This window comes from Cyclospora cayetanensis, unplaced genomic scaffold (genome assembly GCF_002999335.1).
Source record: "Cyclospora cayetanensis isolate NF1_C8 unplaced genomic scaffold, CcayRef3 CcayRef3_contig_7, whole genome shotgun sequence".
Classification (NCBI taxonomy): Eukaryota; Apicomplexa; class Conoidasida; order Eucoccidiorida; family Eimeriidae; genus Cyclospora; species Cyclospora cayetanensis.
This window is the reverse complement of record NW_020312700.1, coordinates 373952-387655: the sequence shown is the minus strand read 5'-3', so window position 1 is coordinate 387655 and position 13704 is coordinate 373952. Positions and strand designations below refer to the sequence as shown.

Below are 13704 nucleotides of genomic sequence, written 5' to 3'. Positions count from 1 at the left end.
AGGGACCCGGAGGCTGAATGGCTGCAAACTCTGCACGACAGGGCTCATCCACCTCAGAAGTGATTAGACTGAAAGCAAACGTAAAGCTCCTTGCTTCTACACACAAACGGTAGAGCTATCACATTCCAGATGTAGCATGGCAAACCTAACAAAGGTGGCGCATTTATCAGCTAAGTTTAGCCGTAGATATTGAGAGGAATGGCAGGTTTTCACTGGATTGAACGCGATTAAGGATAAAATTTTGCTGGTTATTGTTCATGTAATTAGGTTGCGAAGTGCTGCCAGAGGTAATTTTTCGAGGAAATAGCTAAAGAGTGAGGGCGTAGTCTGCCAGATAAATTCACTAGCTCTGCGCATATTTGTTTTGAAAGCCACATCAGCACGACAAAACATCCAACCAACGAGTGGACCCTACCGCCGGCGCACAAGGCTGGCCATAGCAGCATTGAAGCACCAATGTGCTATTCGGCAATGCAATACCATGCCCAACTTATACCAAAGAGCTATAGTTACTCGTTATGAATAACGGACCTGTAAGGTGTTGACAAAGAGGCACCCAGCCGAAGTCTTGAGCAAAGTTTAAACAAATGCATTTTATGGATCGTTCGAAACGAGGTCTCCTCTCTTGTAACCCAAGCTCATAGTAAGGCGGGGCAAGTCCATGAAGCGCAGTCCCGGTGCTTGCACACTCAGCATTCGGGTGCTTTGCATGGATTGGTATCAGCAGATAGACGTGCAGGCACAAGTTAGCTGGCCAAACTACACGTTGGCATTTTTTAGTGTATCAGCAAAATTGAAACAATATTTTGTTAGGCATTGAGTGCTTGCTTCAGCTATTTGCTTATTCGGTTTGCTGCAAACAAGGCATACTTTCAGAATGCAAGAATGAAAGTTACGGTGCTGAGCTCTAAGCTACTGAGTGCAGCTCCGTGTTGAGGTTCGGAGTGCTCAGAGGATGCGAACAACGTGCACTTTGGCAGTCTCTCATGTGTCTCCCATCTCATTCCAGAACCTTGTAGGTAAGGGAAAAGAGAATATTTCCTGGCTGAACCCTGATAGCTTTCTCCTTTGTTTTGCTTGGAGTTTTTCACATACATTTCCCGACAGTGTAGCGAATACTGATCCAGGAAGAAAGAAACGAACGAGAGTTAAAGCCTACATTTAATTCTTAGCTTAAGTACGTGTAACTGCCCTACTGTCAATTGTGTAGTGTAGCTTGGTCTGCCTCGCCCGATGCTTACATGGTTTGACAGAAGACAGGTAAGAACGCCACTTGTATGCACGTTAAATAGTCAGGACCCATAAATCCTTATTATATAATACTTTTCATGTGTATATTTTCACGTGAAACAGCGGATAGCTGCCATCGGGCACGCATCGGAAGTACGTATTCTCCATGCGTGCCAGAATTGCTGTTACGGCTGGGAAATCAACCTCCGCACTAAATAAACGAAGATCTCCGATGAGATTCATGGGGAAAAATATGCTGTTTGCTACCCCAAAGCTCCAATCTTATTATCGAGGATCATGGATGCTGCGCATGCAAAACGGCTACCGGAACGACGCAGAACACGGCAATTGGGATGAGGCTTACGCCAACTGCTCCTTGAATGCGAGCGCTTGGACGACTCCGTACATATATTATTATGATTTTCCCGAGACTTGCTATTTCGGCCGCTCCTACCAAAGTAGCAGCCAGCGGGGTTCAACGCAGGCAGCGTTTCGGGGCAGGAACTGTGTACATCACTCACTTCCCTCTGGAGAAGGTATACCAAATCTTCTATTACAATGTGCAATGCGTCCAGTAATCTCTAACCGTCCTTCTTCCTGCCAATTTTGATCGAGCGATATTGCAGATGGGCTGAAGGCTTTTGCATCAGTGCGAATATTAAAAGCAGTTTGCATGCCAGCTTGAAGCACCACGTTCATTCGCATGCAGGTAAAAGGTAGTGATAATGGCCGCGCGAGTTGGCTGGTTCTCGAGTGGCCTGCGAAGGCAACGCCGCAACATCACGCCAAATAATGCACGGACTCCGCTTCTGCTGCACGTTGCCGCAAGCACACCAAGTATTGACACTTGCAGGTGTTTGCATCGAAATGCATCTTTTGCACCTTTTCGGAGTGTCAACCCGACCTCCGCCCAGCTCGCCATCAGGAATATCTCCACTCCAGCGCAACCGGGTAATTGTTCTGGCGGCCAGCTTGCAACGGAGCAGCTAACGAGCAAAAACACAGATTGCACGGATTCTGAGGGCTCTCTAGGCAATGCTGATGTCGGCGGCCGAACAAGCTCTAAAGTTGAATCCACTAAAGAGACGCTTTCTGCGGGCGATCTAAGCGACTGTCCGCCCGCGTTGCAGGAGTTTGTCTTCACCTCCCCCCACCCCTTCCCTTTTACTGCGGATCCAGAGACACTAGAACCTTCTCAAGTAAAGGCTGTAATCAACATCCTACTGGGGACCAGCAGTCCTACAGCGGATAGTGGGGTATACACTGAACGCTCTCGATGGTGTTCACAAGACGGTGAAGAAAAAGAGACTGGCGATGCCAAATGGCTGCAGTACCCTGAACCGAATACCCTGTGGCCAAATACACTGCTACATAACCACCGGCTACAGCCGTTCAGGTGCTCAGCAGGCGAGGCACCAGAGGCCTCGTTTTCCCCTTCAGGCTCAGCAGAAATGCTAATGGCCGCCGGGGCATCTCCTCCTCGTGCAACGGAAGCCTCCACTGCTGAAGGAGAATCTGCCGCCGGCGAGGCTTCCAATTTTAACAAGCTGCAGCTTCATATGAATCGGCTTCGTCTTGAGCAGCTCTGGAAGTATTCCGGAGTGCATGGGGTATCATGGGACGAAATAGAGGAGGTGTATCTGACCTTTCGGCAACTACTCCATCAGCGCCAGGAGCGCTGGGAAAGCCGTAAGCAACAAATCCTTGAGTATGCAGGCGTTGTTTGTGCGCGGAGGCTCAGGATCCAGCGGCTGGAGTTCGTAAAGTCCGCTGGAGTAGAAGTGGAAGCCCTCGATGAAGAGACGAGGGAGCAGCTTCTCGTTCCCCGTTCACGATTTCGGCGGATGACTCGCCGGTAAATTGGGGAGACTGCTGGATTCTAGACTTATTGTGCTTTGTAGTGCATTCCTTACAGCCCACTACAGCTGAAAAGCCTAACTTCTGTAGCCATGAACGTTTGAACCTTTATAGGCTGACTAAACTAGTTGCGGCATAGTGCTTATTGCATTATGCTCCAGTAATGACCACGAAACCGAAGAAGGCCCTCAATGGGTGTTACTCATGCGTCGTATTGTGCGAATTTCTTTCGATATGCTTGCGTAGGCTCTATTACAAGTGGCATGACGAATACTTCGCCCCTTGGAGTCCGGGGGGCCTCCAGTCGGTGCTAAAGGCCCACATTACGCTGCGAATGCTGCAGCGAGAGACAAACGAGCGGCAGCTTCACCTTGAGCCACAGGCATCCATCGCGAAATGCTCTGCTAAAACAGTAGAATCTTCGAAGAGCTCGGGCCGTGCATACGAAGCTGCGCAAAGTGCGCGGCTTGTGGAGCAAGTGTGCGAAGTTCTCAAGCGACCGTATGAAAAGTTGCCAATTGGAAGCTGTGGGGCAGTTCACACAGTCGTAGGATTGCAGAAAAAAGGTGATTCCTCGGATGCTTATGCAGCTCGAAAGGAAGCACCCAATGAAGTGGGGGAGGATGAAAACTCTTGGGATTTCAGTGGTGTCGGCCGCCGGCGCCAAAGGCATAAGTCGGTGGCTGCAGATTGCCAAGAAACTTAAGAAACAATCAACGGAAGTTTCCTTGTTCATTGTTTTGTGGCCTTCTACTTTTTAATAGAGTCCTGTCACTAGGTTCCTTAGAAAATTGATCCAAGTGAGGACAAATGTGTGACCCGGAAGGCACTACAGTTGTGCAGTGAGATCTTGGATTCTGAACTGTTTCCTCTACGTTTACACGTGCAGAGTGTCATACTACCAAGAAAAAGTGTAGCAAGCCTCACGACCCGACAGTAGTTTGGAGAGTAGCATCTTCATGCCGCACTGGTGCGAATCATATGTTAGCTAGGAATAGTGTTTATTTTGGCACAGACTGACGCCACCTACCACTATGAACAACCTAATGGCAGACGGCTGGAATACTGTCCATATTGCTCTTTTACTCGCATCGTGCCGGCCATGTAGTACCATTTAATACTTTTTGTCCAACTATAGCTGCACAGGCACTCGGAGCGCCGAGTGGGCGAATATCCGAGCCTGTCATTTTGTTAGAGAACTTCAGAGAAATCTTGTGCCTTTTCAGTGCCTCTGGCCCAATATGAAACGATATACTCGGTTTTGGGATATCGAGAGCCTTGGAAGTGAATTAGTATGCTGCGAAAGACACCCGTTTCAATTAATTTGGACGGCGAAGTCGAAGAATTCCCCCAAAATGCAAGCGGCAAGGCGTTTCGCTTGTATCGCGTAATCAAGAATCCCACTTTGTTGACTCTCACAAACTGCGTGGCCCAGTTTTGCAGTTGGGATGGCATGCTGAAGATGCCGAACCTCTGGGAAGCATAATAGCAAGATGTGTTGTATTAATATTCGCTTTGTACCAAATTCTATGATGCAAGAAGATGAATCTCGGAAGCTGTTAAGAATACAGTGACGCGTGACCACTGGCACCGCTATTAGGTTTTGATGTTCTGTTTCAACATAGCTGCGCCTTTGTGTCCCATAGCCACTTCGAAAAACGAACACGCTCGCGGCTTTTCTTGGGGACTATTTTGCTAACCCATCGCACTGCCAAGCATGCCTAATGCTTGGTCTGGGAGGTGGATATTAGGCAAGCAGGCGGAACAGGCACAAATGCAAGCTAATTGCATAAAGCGGATGCGTGCCAAAAAACCTAATTAGAAACACAAACTGAATCAGAGGCTAAATTTATTGCTTAATGGCGTCAAATCATTCTCAATGCAATGCCGCACTTGCAATATATGGACCCATTTCCCTTTAACAGAACAAACTGTTGTAGGGAGACATATCCGCACGGGCAGAGATAGTGCTCCCTGATTTGAAGGAATATGTTGAGTACCTTTAGCTTAGTCATTCTTAGTCTCATCCTTTTTGTTAGAATCTCGGCCAATCAAACTTCAGGGAGTGGTCATCCTCGCGATACAACTTTCCAGAAATGCTTGTCTATCCTTTAATGCACTGATAGTTCGTTCAACTTTGTCGATTGAGGCTTTGTTCACTTTCGTCATGTATTCGCCTTCTGCCTGACGCTTCTGAATGAATGCTTGAAAGGCTGAAAGATTTGCAAGTGCCTTTTGAACCCTATCCGTCAACACTTCACATTTCTGAAGGGAATTAGCCAATCTCTCATTAAGCTTCTTCAGCAGTGACTTGACGCCACGCTTCGAACTCAGCTCGAGCGACTCTGAAATAGTCTTTATGGCACTTTCGATACTGCGTCTTTCTGCACGGAGAGCGTCGATCGTTGCGAAGTTCAGTTCCCCCGGTGCAATCCCAGGGAGAAGATGCTCGTCAACCCATGCGTCTATGGCTCTCCCTTCATCATTTCTCGGCCGCAATACTTCTTCCAGGAGATGCTCATGAGAGGCCCCTGTAGAGGTCCCACTACTGCCACTGTGGAGCCCAGCGTGGTCTTCTTGTGGTAAAGGCTCAGTACTGAAAGGTACTCGTTTGTGCTGCTCTGCTCTTTCATTGGATGGAGCCGGGAAAGCAACGGTATCCACAGACCCAGGGACGGACATATCATCTCTAATTTGTATCCGCATATCTTGTTCTAAGGAATGGGACCCCCAAAATGCCCATGCTGTCTCCCGGGTAGGTTTACTCTCATTGGTTTGCATAGCTTGTCCACGATGGATTCCACCTGTTGTTAGCATGTGCTCAACAGAATCAGGTAGCTCCAGTGATTGTACTGCAGCCGTAAGGAGGCATATTGTTACAATGAACTGCAGCATTCGTCTGTGTTTCATCTGGCCCCCCAGCTCTTCGCACTGCCGGATAACGCAGCCTTCTGTGAGTATTCCCCTTTCTAATTTATCCTCTGTCTATACAGTACTACCATGTTTTCATCTATAGATGAGACACTTTTTCACCAGGCTTTAAGTTCCGAGTAACAGTTGCAATCTTGATTCGTAAACGACGCACTGGCCGCATGAGTACGACAGCTTGAAAAATCTCTCCCGCTTCAACCAAATTCGGAGATTCCAAGCACTAAAACCTTTGTGATTTTCTTTTACATTCGCTTTAAAATTTCCATGAATCTAGAGAACGTTTATGCTTATTGCAAAGTCAAAATGTGCCCTATGTTGCTTTAGGGCTGAAGTCACTTCACGTCAGGTAACAGCAACCACGCGTGGAATCTTAGAATTACTGTGCAGATCTTTTGAAATATGATGTGAGTTGGTCTTTGAAGCCTCTTCGGGGTACAGTGTCAGTAAAAGGACGCAAGGGCTGCAGTGTGGCAACAGAGCTGTATTGTGGGTGGTACTGTGGGACAGACTCCATGGTGCTTTGAAGAGACTCAAAGCCATAAAAGAGACCCTTTACTCGTCTGTTGACACAGGTTGCCCAGTTGTAGGAAGCCACAAATATTCCTGCTAAATCTGTAACGGAAGCATGCTTCCAGTTCAACCCTAGCCCTAACTATAGTATATTCTATGGCCGCGTCTTCAAAGCTTCCCTTGGTGTTCAACGAAGGCGCTAAATGAAGTTACAAAAGTCCTACACGAGGCAAAATCACCAGTTTTTTCCTGCCTTATCCATGCGAAGAATGTGGGGCCTTTACATGTTTGTCACGTGATCTGTATGCATCTGATTAAGCAACGAAATATACATGGAATTCCGTTTTTGTAAATGGCACCTTTGTACAGCAGAAGGGATGCTAGCATGATACTAAATACAGTGGTAAATGTATCGATGTCTCTCCAGTCTTTCGAATCCCTACTTACTTTGTGAATCACAACCCCGCGGACAGACAGTACGTGGGATAGAGCGGCTAACGCAACACGTGCGCAGCTTTGCTAAAGTGGTGACACTCAAGTAAGATCTGATCACATGCTGTATCTGTTTTAGTTATACAGTTTCATATTGCAGTGTGCGCGTCAGAAGGCAAAAATGTGCAATTTTCTATCTTGCAGCTAGTGTACCTTGCTCCACTGCTTGCGTTTAATCGGAGGGCTGAAAGGGTGGAGCTCCTTGCATATCCGTCGCCTTTCCCTTCCCATACCGAAACTATATGGATGGGAATAAGGACAGATGGCTCCTTTTTGAAAAGCAAGGCACATCAATTCACTGCAAGCCAAGGGGATGAGCCTCACCTCATTGAGGTCTTGGGAGGAGCATGATACCTCGTAATATTACATATGCTGCTGTAGCTGACTTCCTGCTGATCCAGTGGTGATGAATGGAGTGGAAGTGCAGCTTGAAGGGTTAGCGTGGTTTTTTCCTGTTTAAACAACAAGTGAGTTTACGTAATCAAAGTCCTTCATACCTGTACGATAAAAGTACCCATAAACCTGAAGAATTGAACGGAGCCACATGGCCTAATGAAGCTGAAGAGGGGAGTCCTGACGTTGAAGCAGGTTCAAGGAAATCAAGCGTGGCTTCAAATTACGCTATGCACCTTTTTAAGCCTCTAGGGAAGCCTCTTTAAACACCGCGCATACGAACCACTGGTCGGCAGGATCGTTTGCAATAGGGCTCGTGGAAAGTTCCTACGAGCCTTGATTGCACTTCCTACAGGCATCGCAGCTCTGAGCCGGGTAGGTAGGTTGCTTTGCAAACTGCCATACTCTAGACACTCGGACCTTAAAAGACAACTCACTTTTGTAGTGCAGCTTTCTTTTATGCTCTGGTGCTGTCTAGAGCCTTCTCAATTTAATGGAGTATTAAGGGCCCTCAATGCAAGCAGAGTATGCACGTTCGGGAGTGCCAAGGCCGCAGCGCCCATTCTTCAAGCTTCCTGAATGGGCTCTTAAGAACATTCGCAAGACATGTACAATAGGTGTTTTGTTTTTGAATTAAAAGGGAGGATTCCATAAAGACTTCCAATTAATATCAATTCCTACGCGTTGACGGACACTAAGCCGGCTGCAGCTCGTGGACAGGTCACATCCAATCACTTATCTACATAAACGTTTGATGCTACAGGCGATTCAATGCTTCCAACGTAGACAGTTCGCATACAATCACTTATATGTAAACGTTTGGTGCTACAAGCGATTCAACGCTTCCAAAACCCAGCCAGCTCTACACAAAAAAAACTTTTGAAATGTTTTGCTTTAGTAGGCTCACTAGTAATGTTGCGTGCAATGCAATTGGGGGCTTTGGGTAGTAGCCCTCTCTTTAGCCCAATTTACGTCAGGTCCGCTTTAGCCACAAGCATCCAGCAAAAACATGAGTGTGTATCGTTTGATCGTTCTTTGGTTCCGCAGACAGTCAAGGTCACCGCCACACAGTTAAACTCCCATCTTCTTAAGCTGAATTATGGGGTGACAGCTTCTAATTTCAAAATACCTCTGTGTTCACATTCTTCTTCACCATCATTCCAGTCGTGCAAAATACTTATCGATTTATGATATAGATGATCAAGCATATATACTTACCTTCCTTAGGTACTGCAGACCCTTATGTACAATTGGCCTGCAAGCTTCTCCGTTCTTCACGTCTTACTGCATAGAGCGCGCCTTCAACTTAGAAGCAAGCAGTAAAAGATGTGAGTCCAGCTCCCGCGTACTACGGCGAGATTCAATGGGTTAGTAAAGGTAAAACGAAGCTTCGTGTTAGGTCTCCGTAGGAAGACATTTAGCTTCACACATAATACAAACATAAATATATGTGCGTGCTTTATCAAAAGGATTTCTTTTTTTCCGCTTCTCGCGCCTTTCAGGGAAATATGAAATTTCGGTTCACAAAAGCCACAAAGCGGACAAGAAGATGCTTTCCAGTGGATTAGCTCAGGTCTACACAAAGTGTCACATCAGGTGGCCCCACGCTTGCTACATGCTGTGCAGCAAGCATAGTATGGCTTTCGCAAATGGCCCGTTTTCGGGTTCTGCAACAAATGAGCCACGCTTTGGGGATTCTACCTGAAAAAAAGAAACAATGTCGAAATTCAGAGCCCATTCGATTGATGGTGTGTCAACCAACCCTAGCCTTGGGGTTTTCTCTCTGAACAAGTTCGCCAAAGAGCAAGAGCTTCGGGTGCCTCAGACTAGCGAACTATCTGACACCGTGCACGGATTAACATTATAATCGACCTTTAACTTCACAAATGTCTTTGTGCAAACATTCACTCGCCCTGACTACAGGCCCAAAAAACGTTAAATTCGAAGCTGCAAATTGGAGCACACCCGTATGCTCTTTGGACTTTGAAAGGCCAAAGCTCAGCTGAAGCCTCAATTTAGTCGGATTATGATGCGCCTATCAAGCAAGTGGAAATGGCTGTCTACAAAGATAATGTCTTGGTATGCAGTCGAAACGTTTAAGAGCACCCACAGGACATGAAACTTGTCTTTCAGGTGCTCGCGACAAGCAGTAGTATGTGAAGGCACGCGAGAGTTTATTTTCCATGAGAATAGCTTTCTTCTAAGGATTACAGGGCTTTTTGGCAGGTATCGAATTAGATAGCGCGGAAATTGAACAATCAAGGCGTGATGTTCACCCTCACGCACCGCAAGGACGCCAAGAAGTTCAACGGGCTTGCATTTTATTAGCACATTTTCATTCCTGCGTCCGCTGACATCCCTGCCCTTTGAGTGCTTGACTAGGACAAGCCTAATCTATGACTTCGACAAAGGAGGCTGATGGCCCAACAAGAACTCTAATCGGCCAGGCCGCCTTTACATCTCCATTACTCGCATCAATTTCTAGTGAAAACTAATGCTAGTAGCTTGAAGGTGAGCGATAATTTCTTCCCACAGGCTGCATGTCGTTTAAACCAAATTAATTCATTGTACACCCATTGCCTCAACAAAACCGAGCAACGGTAAAGACTGCGAAAAAAGGAAGCCCATGGGGTAAGGGGGGAAGGGGTTTAAAAATGCTAATACTTTTTATGGGCTTCATTATTCTGCCCAGACTGATTAGTCTTCCGCGAACTTGAAATCTAGTTTTAAAATTGGATGACCCTACAGTCACTTGCTGGCTCTGGCGAGTCCTGCAGTACGATTTCTCACCAAACACATTATGGCCATCACCAACATGCTCGCCGATGCTCTAGAGCGACGCCTAAACGATTCAATATTGTGCAGCGCAGCCGCTTTTGTCTGTGACACCTCACAGTTTCTATAAGAGCCGCGTGATTCCTGTTCGTTTGCCGTCCATGCATCCATTATTGCTGCCAAACTCCACAATAGCAGAACGTTGTAGCACTACCACGCCGAAGATGGCAAGGCGTGGTTCACACAAAGCGGGGACTACTTCGCTTGTACATCCTAACTTTGCTTCGCAGCGCTGGTTTGGGCAAAACACAAAGTCAGACTCTTCCTGGCCATGGTAAGAAACACGCTACAGTGGAAAGGTCGTCAGATTCTGCTGATGCTTTGGGCTGCGACTCGCGGCAGTGGAGTGTGCACTCTGATGCCCACATTGTCAGCAGTTGCCACCGAGTAACTCTCCTAAGCACGTCCTTTTGTAGAAACTACTGGTTTTTTATATGATTCACAGTGACCCAACTCCTGCCTTTATTGCTGGACTGCCGAAGTTCAACTGCCAGGATAGCATCTACGTCGGTGTCGGCAAAGTCAGCAAGAATGCCCATCCCATCCCTCGCTCAAACTCTGTATGGGCTCAGCAATTTGCTCACTAATTCGAAACCTATGTCCGGAACCTCCACAAATGCCCCGGGGGTATCGTAACGGATACGGATTCAAATTTTGATAGTGCGCTCATGAATGCCTTCGTGCCCCGCCTATACATTGACCATAACATGACCGCTGTGTGACACCTTGACGCAGAAGGATAGAGAGAGTGCGTCTGCCGTACTGTACTGCACTATTTGCTACTAAATGCTTTCAAGATAAAAATCCTATTGCTTGGCTTGGTCTTCTTCCTTGTGCTGGGTGGTTTTATAGTGCAACACTGCACTCGTCTATCCGTTGCTCTTCCGCATCATTGGTTTACACTGAGAAGTCTCTGTCCGCTACAGGCCAAAGCCTGATGAGCTAGGGTCAGCAGGCACTTTTGACGGCGGAAAGTTTACGAGAACAGCTGCTTGTGCACACGAATGTATGCGCAAAGCTCGAAAGAGACTTGCACGGAATCATGACAAGCCGCCGTTGCGTGCGTGTTTCCAGCCTGTGAATCTATTCCTGAAGGATTGGCCGCCTTTCTAAGGTAAACTAGAGAACGATCAGAGAAAGGAATTTGCGGTCTGGTGGCTGGCACTGTTTGCCATCCTCTCACAAGACAGTGGCCTTTCTTCTTCGATAGTTTTAAAGGTTGGAGCTGCCAATAAATCATTAATTTTGGCTTTCTACAGGTTTTGAATTTCTCCGGCTTGTTTGGCTTTGTTCACGAGTATGCAAGTAGCCCATGTGGAGGTGGAATTTCACAGATACCCATAGAAGTACTGGAACCTAGGACTACAAAGCGTCGAGGACGCTCGACATGGGAGTTTCTGGTGAGATCGAGTGGGAAAATGCCGATTTACGTGACTAACTAAAATGCATCTATATACATCGCCGCCTGCGGGAAAACCTGCGGCTTTGTTTGGCTCGAAACGGGTAGTCGCCATGAACTGTATTCCTCGCGTTCCCTGGGAATTGTTCTCCCCATTGCATGCTCTGCTCGAAAGAGCTACCTTCATTTGTGGGCATTGTTCGAACAAATTCTGGTTTCTGTGCTAAGATGTCCTCTAGACTCAGAAATTCATGCGCAGGCACTTTCAGGTATGCTTTCTGTACCTCAGTGCATATGCCCTTTTGGGGCTTTGAGCTGGCCATGCTGCTTTCACAGGTTACATTTGCGTGCAGACCTTGCTCCATGAGGCACAAAGGCACTGCACTGCTAAACGAGTGCTTTTCTGACCTCATTTTCACATTTTACTGCTCTTCATTCTCATCATAGCGGGAGGCTCAAACATTTCAGCGGTCCAATGTTAGGGACCCATCGGGCCGATACGGTCAAATTGGACTAGGCACTCTTTCTTGTGGCCAGTATGTGTGTCCTTCTACTTACTCTCTTAATTTTTCAGGTGATGCATGCGTCTGCTTCTCCCATTCGCAGTGTTTACACATTTCTGCCTGCCTGGGGATTGGTAGATCATGAACCTTTCCGCTTCTTGGCAAGCAATTGGTCTCGACGAATAGGTACGGACCACGAGAAAGTGTGCCTTTTGATGATGGAAGGAGCTGCAGCCGGCTAAGTTACAATTCTACGCCTTCTAGTATACCTTTATCATTTAGAGAAATTTGTAAAGAATTGATTACTTGTTTCTTCGCATTCGATTCCCTTCATCTGAGGTGTACAACGCGAAAAGTGTCTCCACGTGGGTAGAAAGCTTTTTGAGTGCCTTAAACGCTTTACGTTCACGATGCTGCCGTGGTGGAACCAACATGAAGGGCTCACTCGTAAACCCGTTATTACCTTTCAACTCGAGCTTGCAGCCATCTGTGGATCTCCTCCCTTCATATCGGCTTGCAGCACTGTCCCTCCTTCAATGGTCCGTTAGTGCTCTCTGTAGGCAGGCACTTTGCTCTAGACTCGATAAAAACCAAATAGAAAGGTATCCAGTGTTTCTCTAAGGAACTACGTGTCCCTACCCACCTTCCTCAGAGTTTTGGCAATGGGAGAAGACGGACAGCTAGGGTACCAAAACTTCATTATTTGATCCGCTTCCAGGATTCACAACCATATGCACTTTGCATCTAGCAGGTAGGCACACCACATTGCTCCTACTCGTGTCGGGATAACAGTACTATGCAGTAAAGAGGAGACATAGTAACCCAAAAAACGAGTATTCAATTCTCTACATATTCTTCTATAAAGTATGCAGGTGTAGTGGACGGCGTATAATTGTAACTTAGCCGGCTACAGCTCCTTCCATCATCAAAAGGCACACTTTCTCGTGGTCCGTACCTATTCGTCGAGACCAATTGCTTGCCAAGAAGCGGAAAAGTTCATGATCTACCAATCCCCAGGCAGGCAGAAATGCGTGAACACTGCGAATGGGAGAAGCAGACGCATGCATCACCTGAAAAATTAAGAGAGTAAGTAGAAGGACACACACACTGGCCACAAGAAAGAGTGCCTAGTCCAATTTGACTGCATCGGCCAGATGGGTCCCTAACATCGGACCGCTGAAATGTTTGAGCCTCCCGCTATGATGAGAATGAAGAGCAGTAAAATGTGAAAATGAGGTCAGAAAAGCACTCGTTTAGCAGTGCAGTGCCTTTGTACCTCATGGAGCAAGTTCTGCATGCAAATACGCCCTTTGTGGCCAGAGCTCTCATGGGGGCGTGCAGGTGAAGAAGGGTGCTCTTTTGTGGGGAGCATTCGATTAAGCTTATATTGATGCCAGCGTAAAGGTTCTTTATGCAGAGGCCTTGGAAGCGGTGCTACAGTTGCACTATGAAGCATCAGGGTACCACTAAGTTTTGACTGAATGCCTTTGCCGTTTATATATTATATTTCATAGAGTGGTGCCGTAGGGGATGCACCAAAGTGCACCCTAATCA

The 13704-nt window shown here is 46.9% G+C and overlaps 1 protein-coding gene across 1 annotated transcript; it reads left to right on the top strand.

Moving 5' to 3' along the window:
- Positions 1-1955: 1955 nt before the first annotated feature.
- On the top strand, positions 1956-3793 carry LOC34619714. The gene is made up of 2 exons (XM_022732992.1): positions 1956-3085; positions 3334-3793. The coding sequence occupies exons 1-2, from the start codon at positions 1956-1958 to the stop codon at positions 3791-3793; spliced, it is 1590 nt and encodes a 529-aa protein (XP_022590265.1).
- Positions 3794-13704: the final 9911 nt, after the last annotated feature.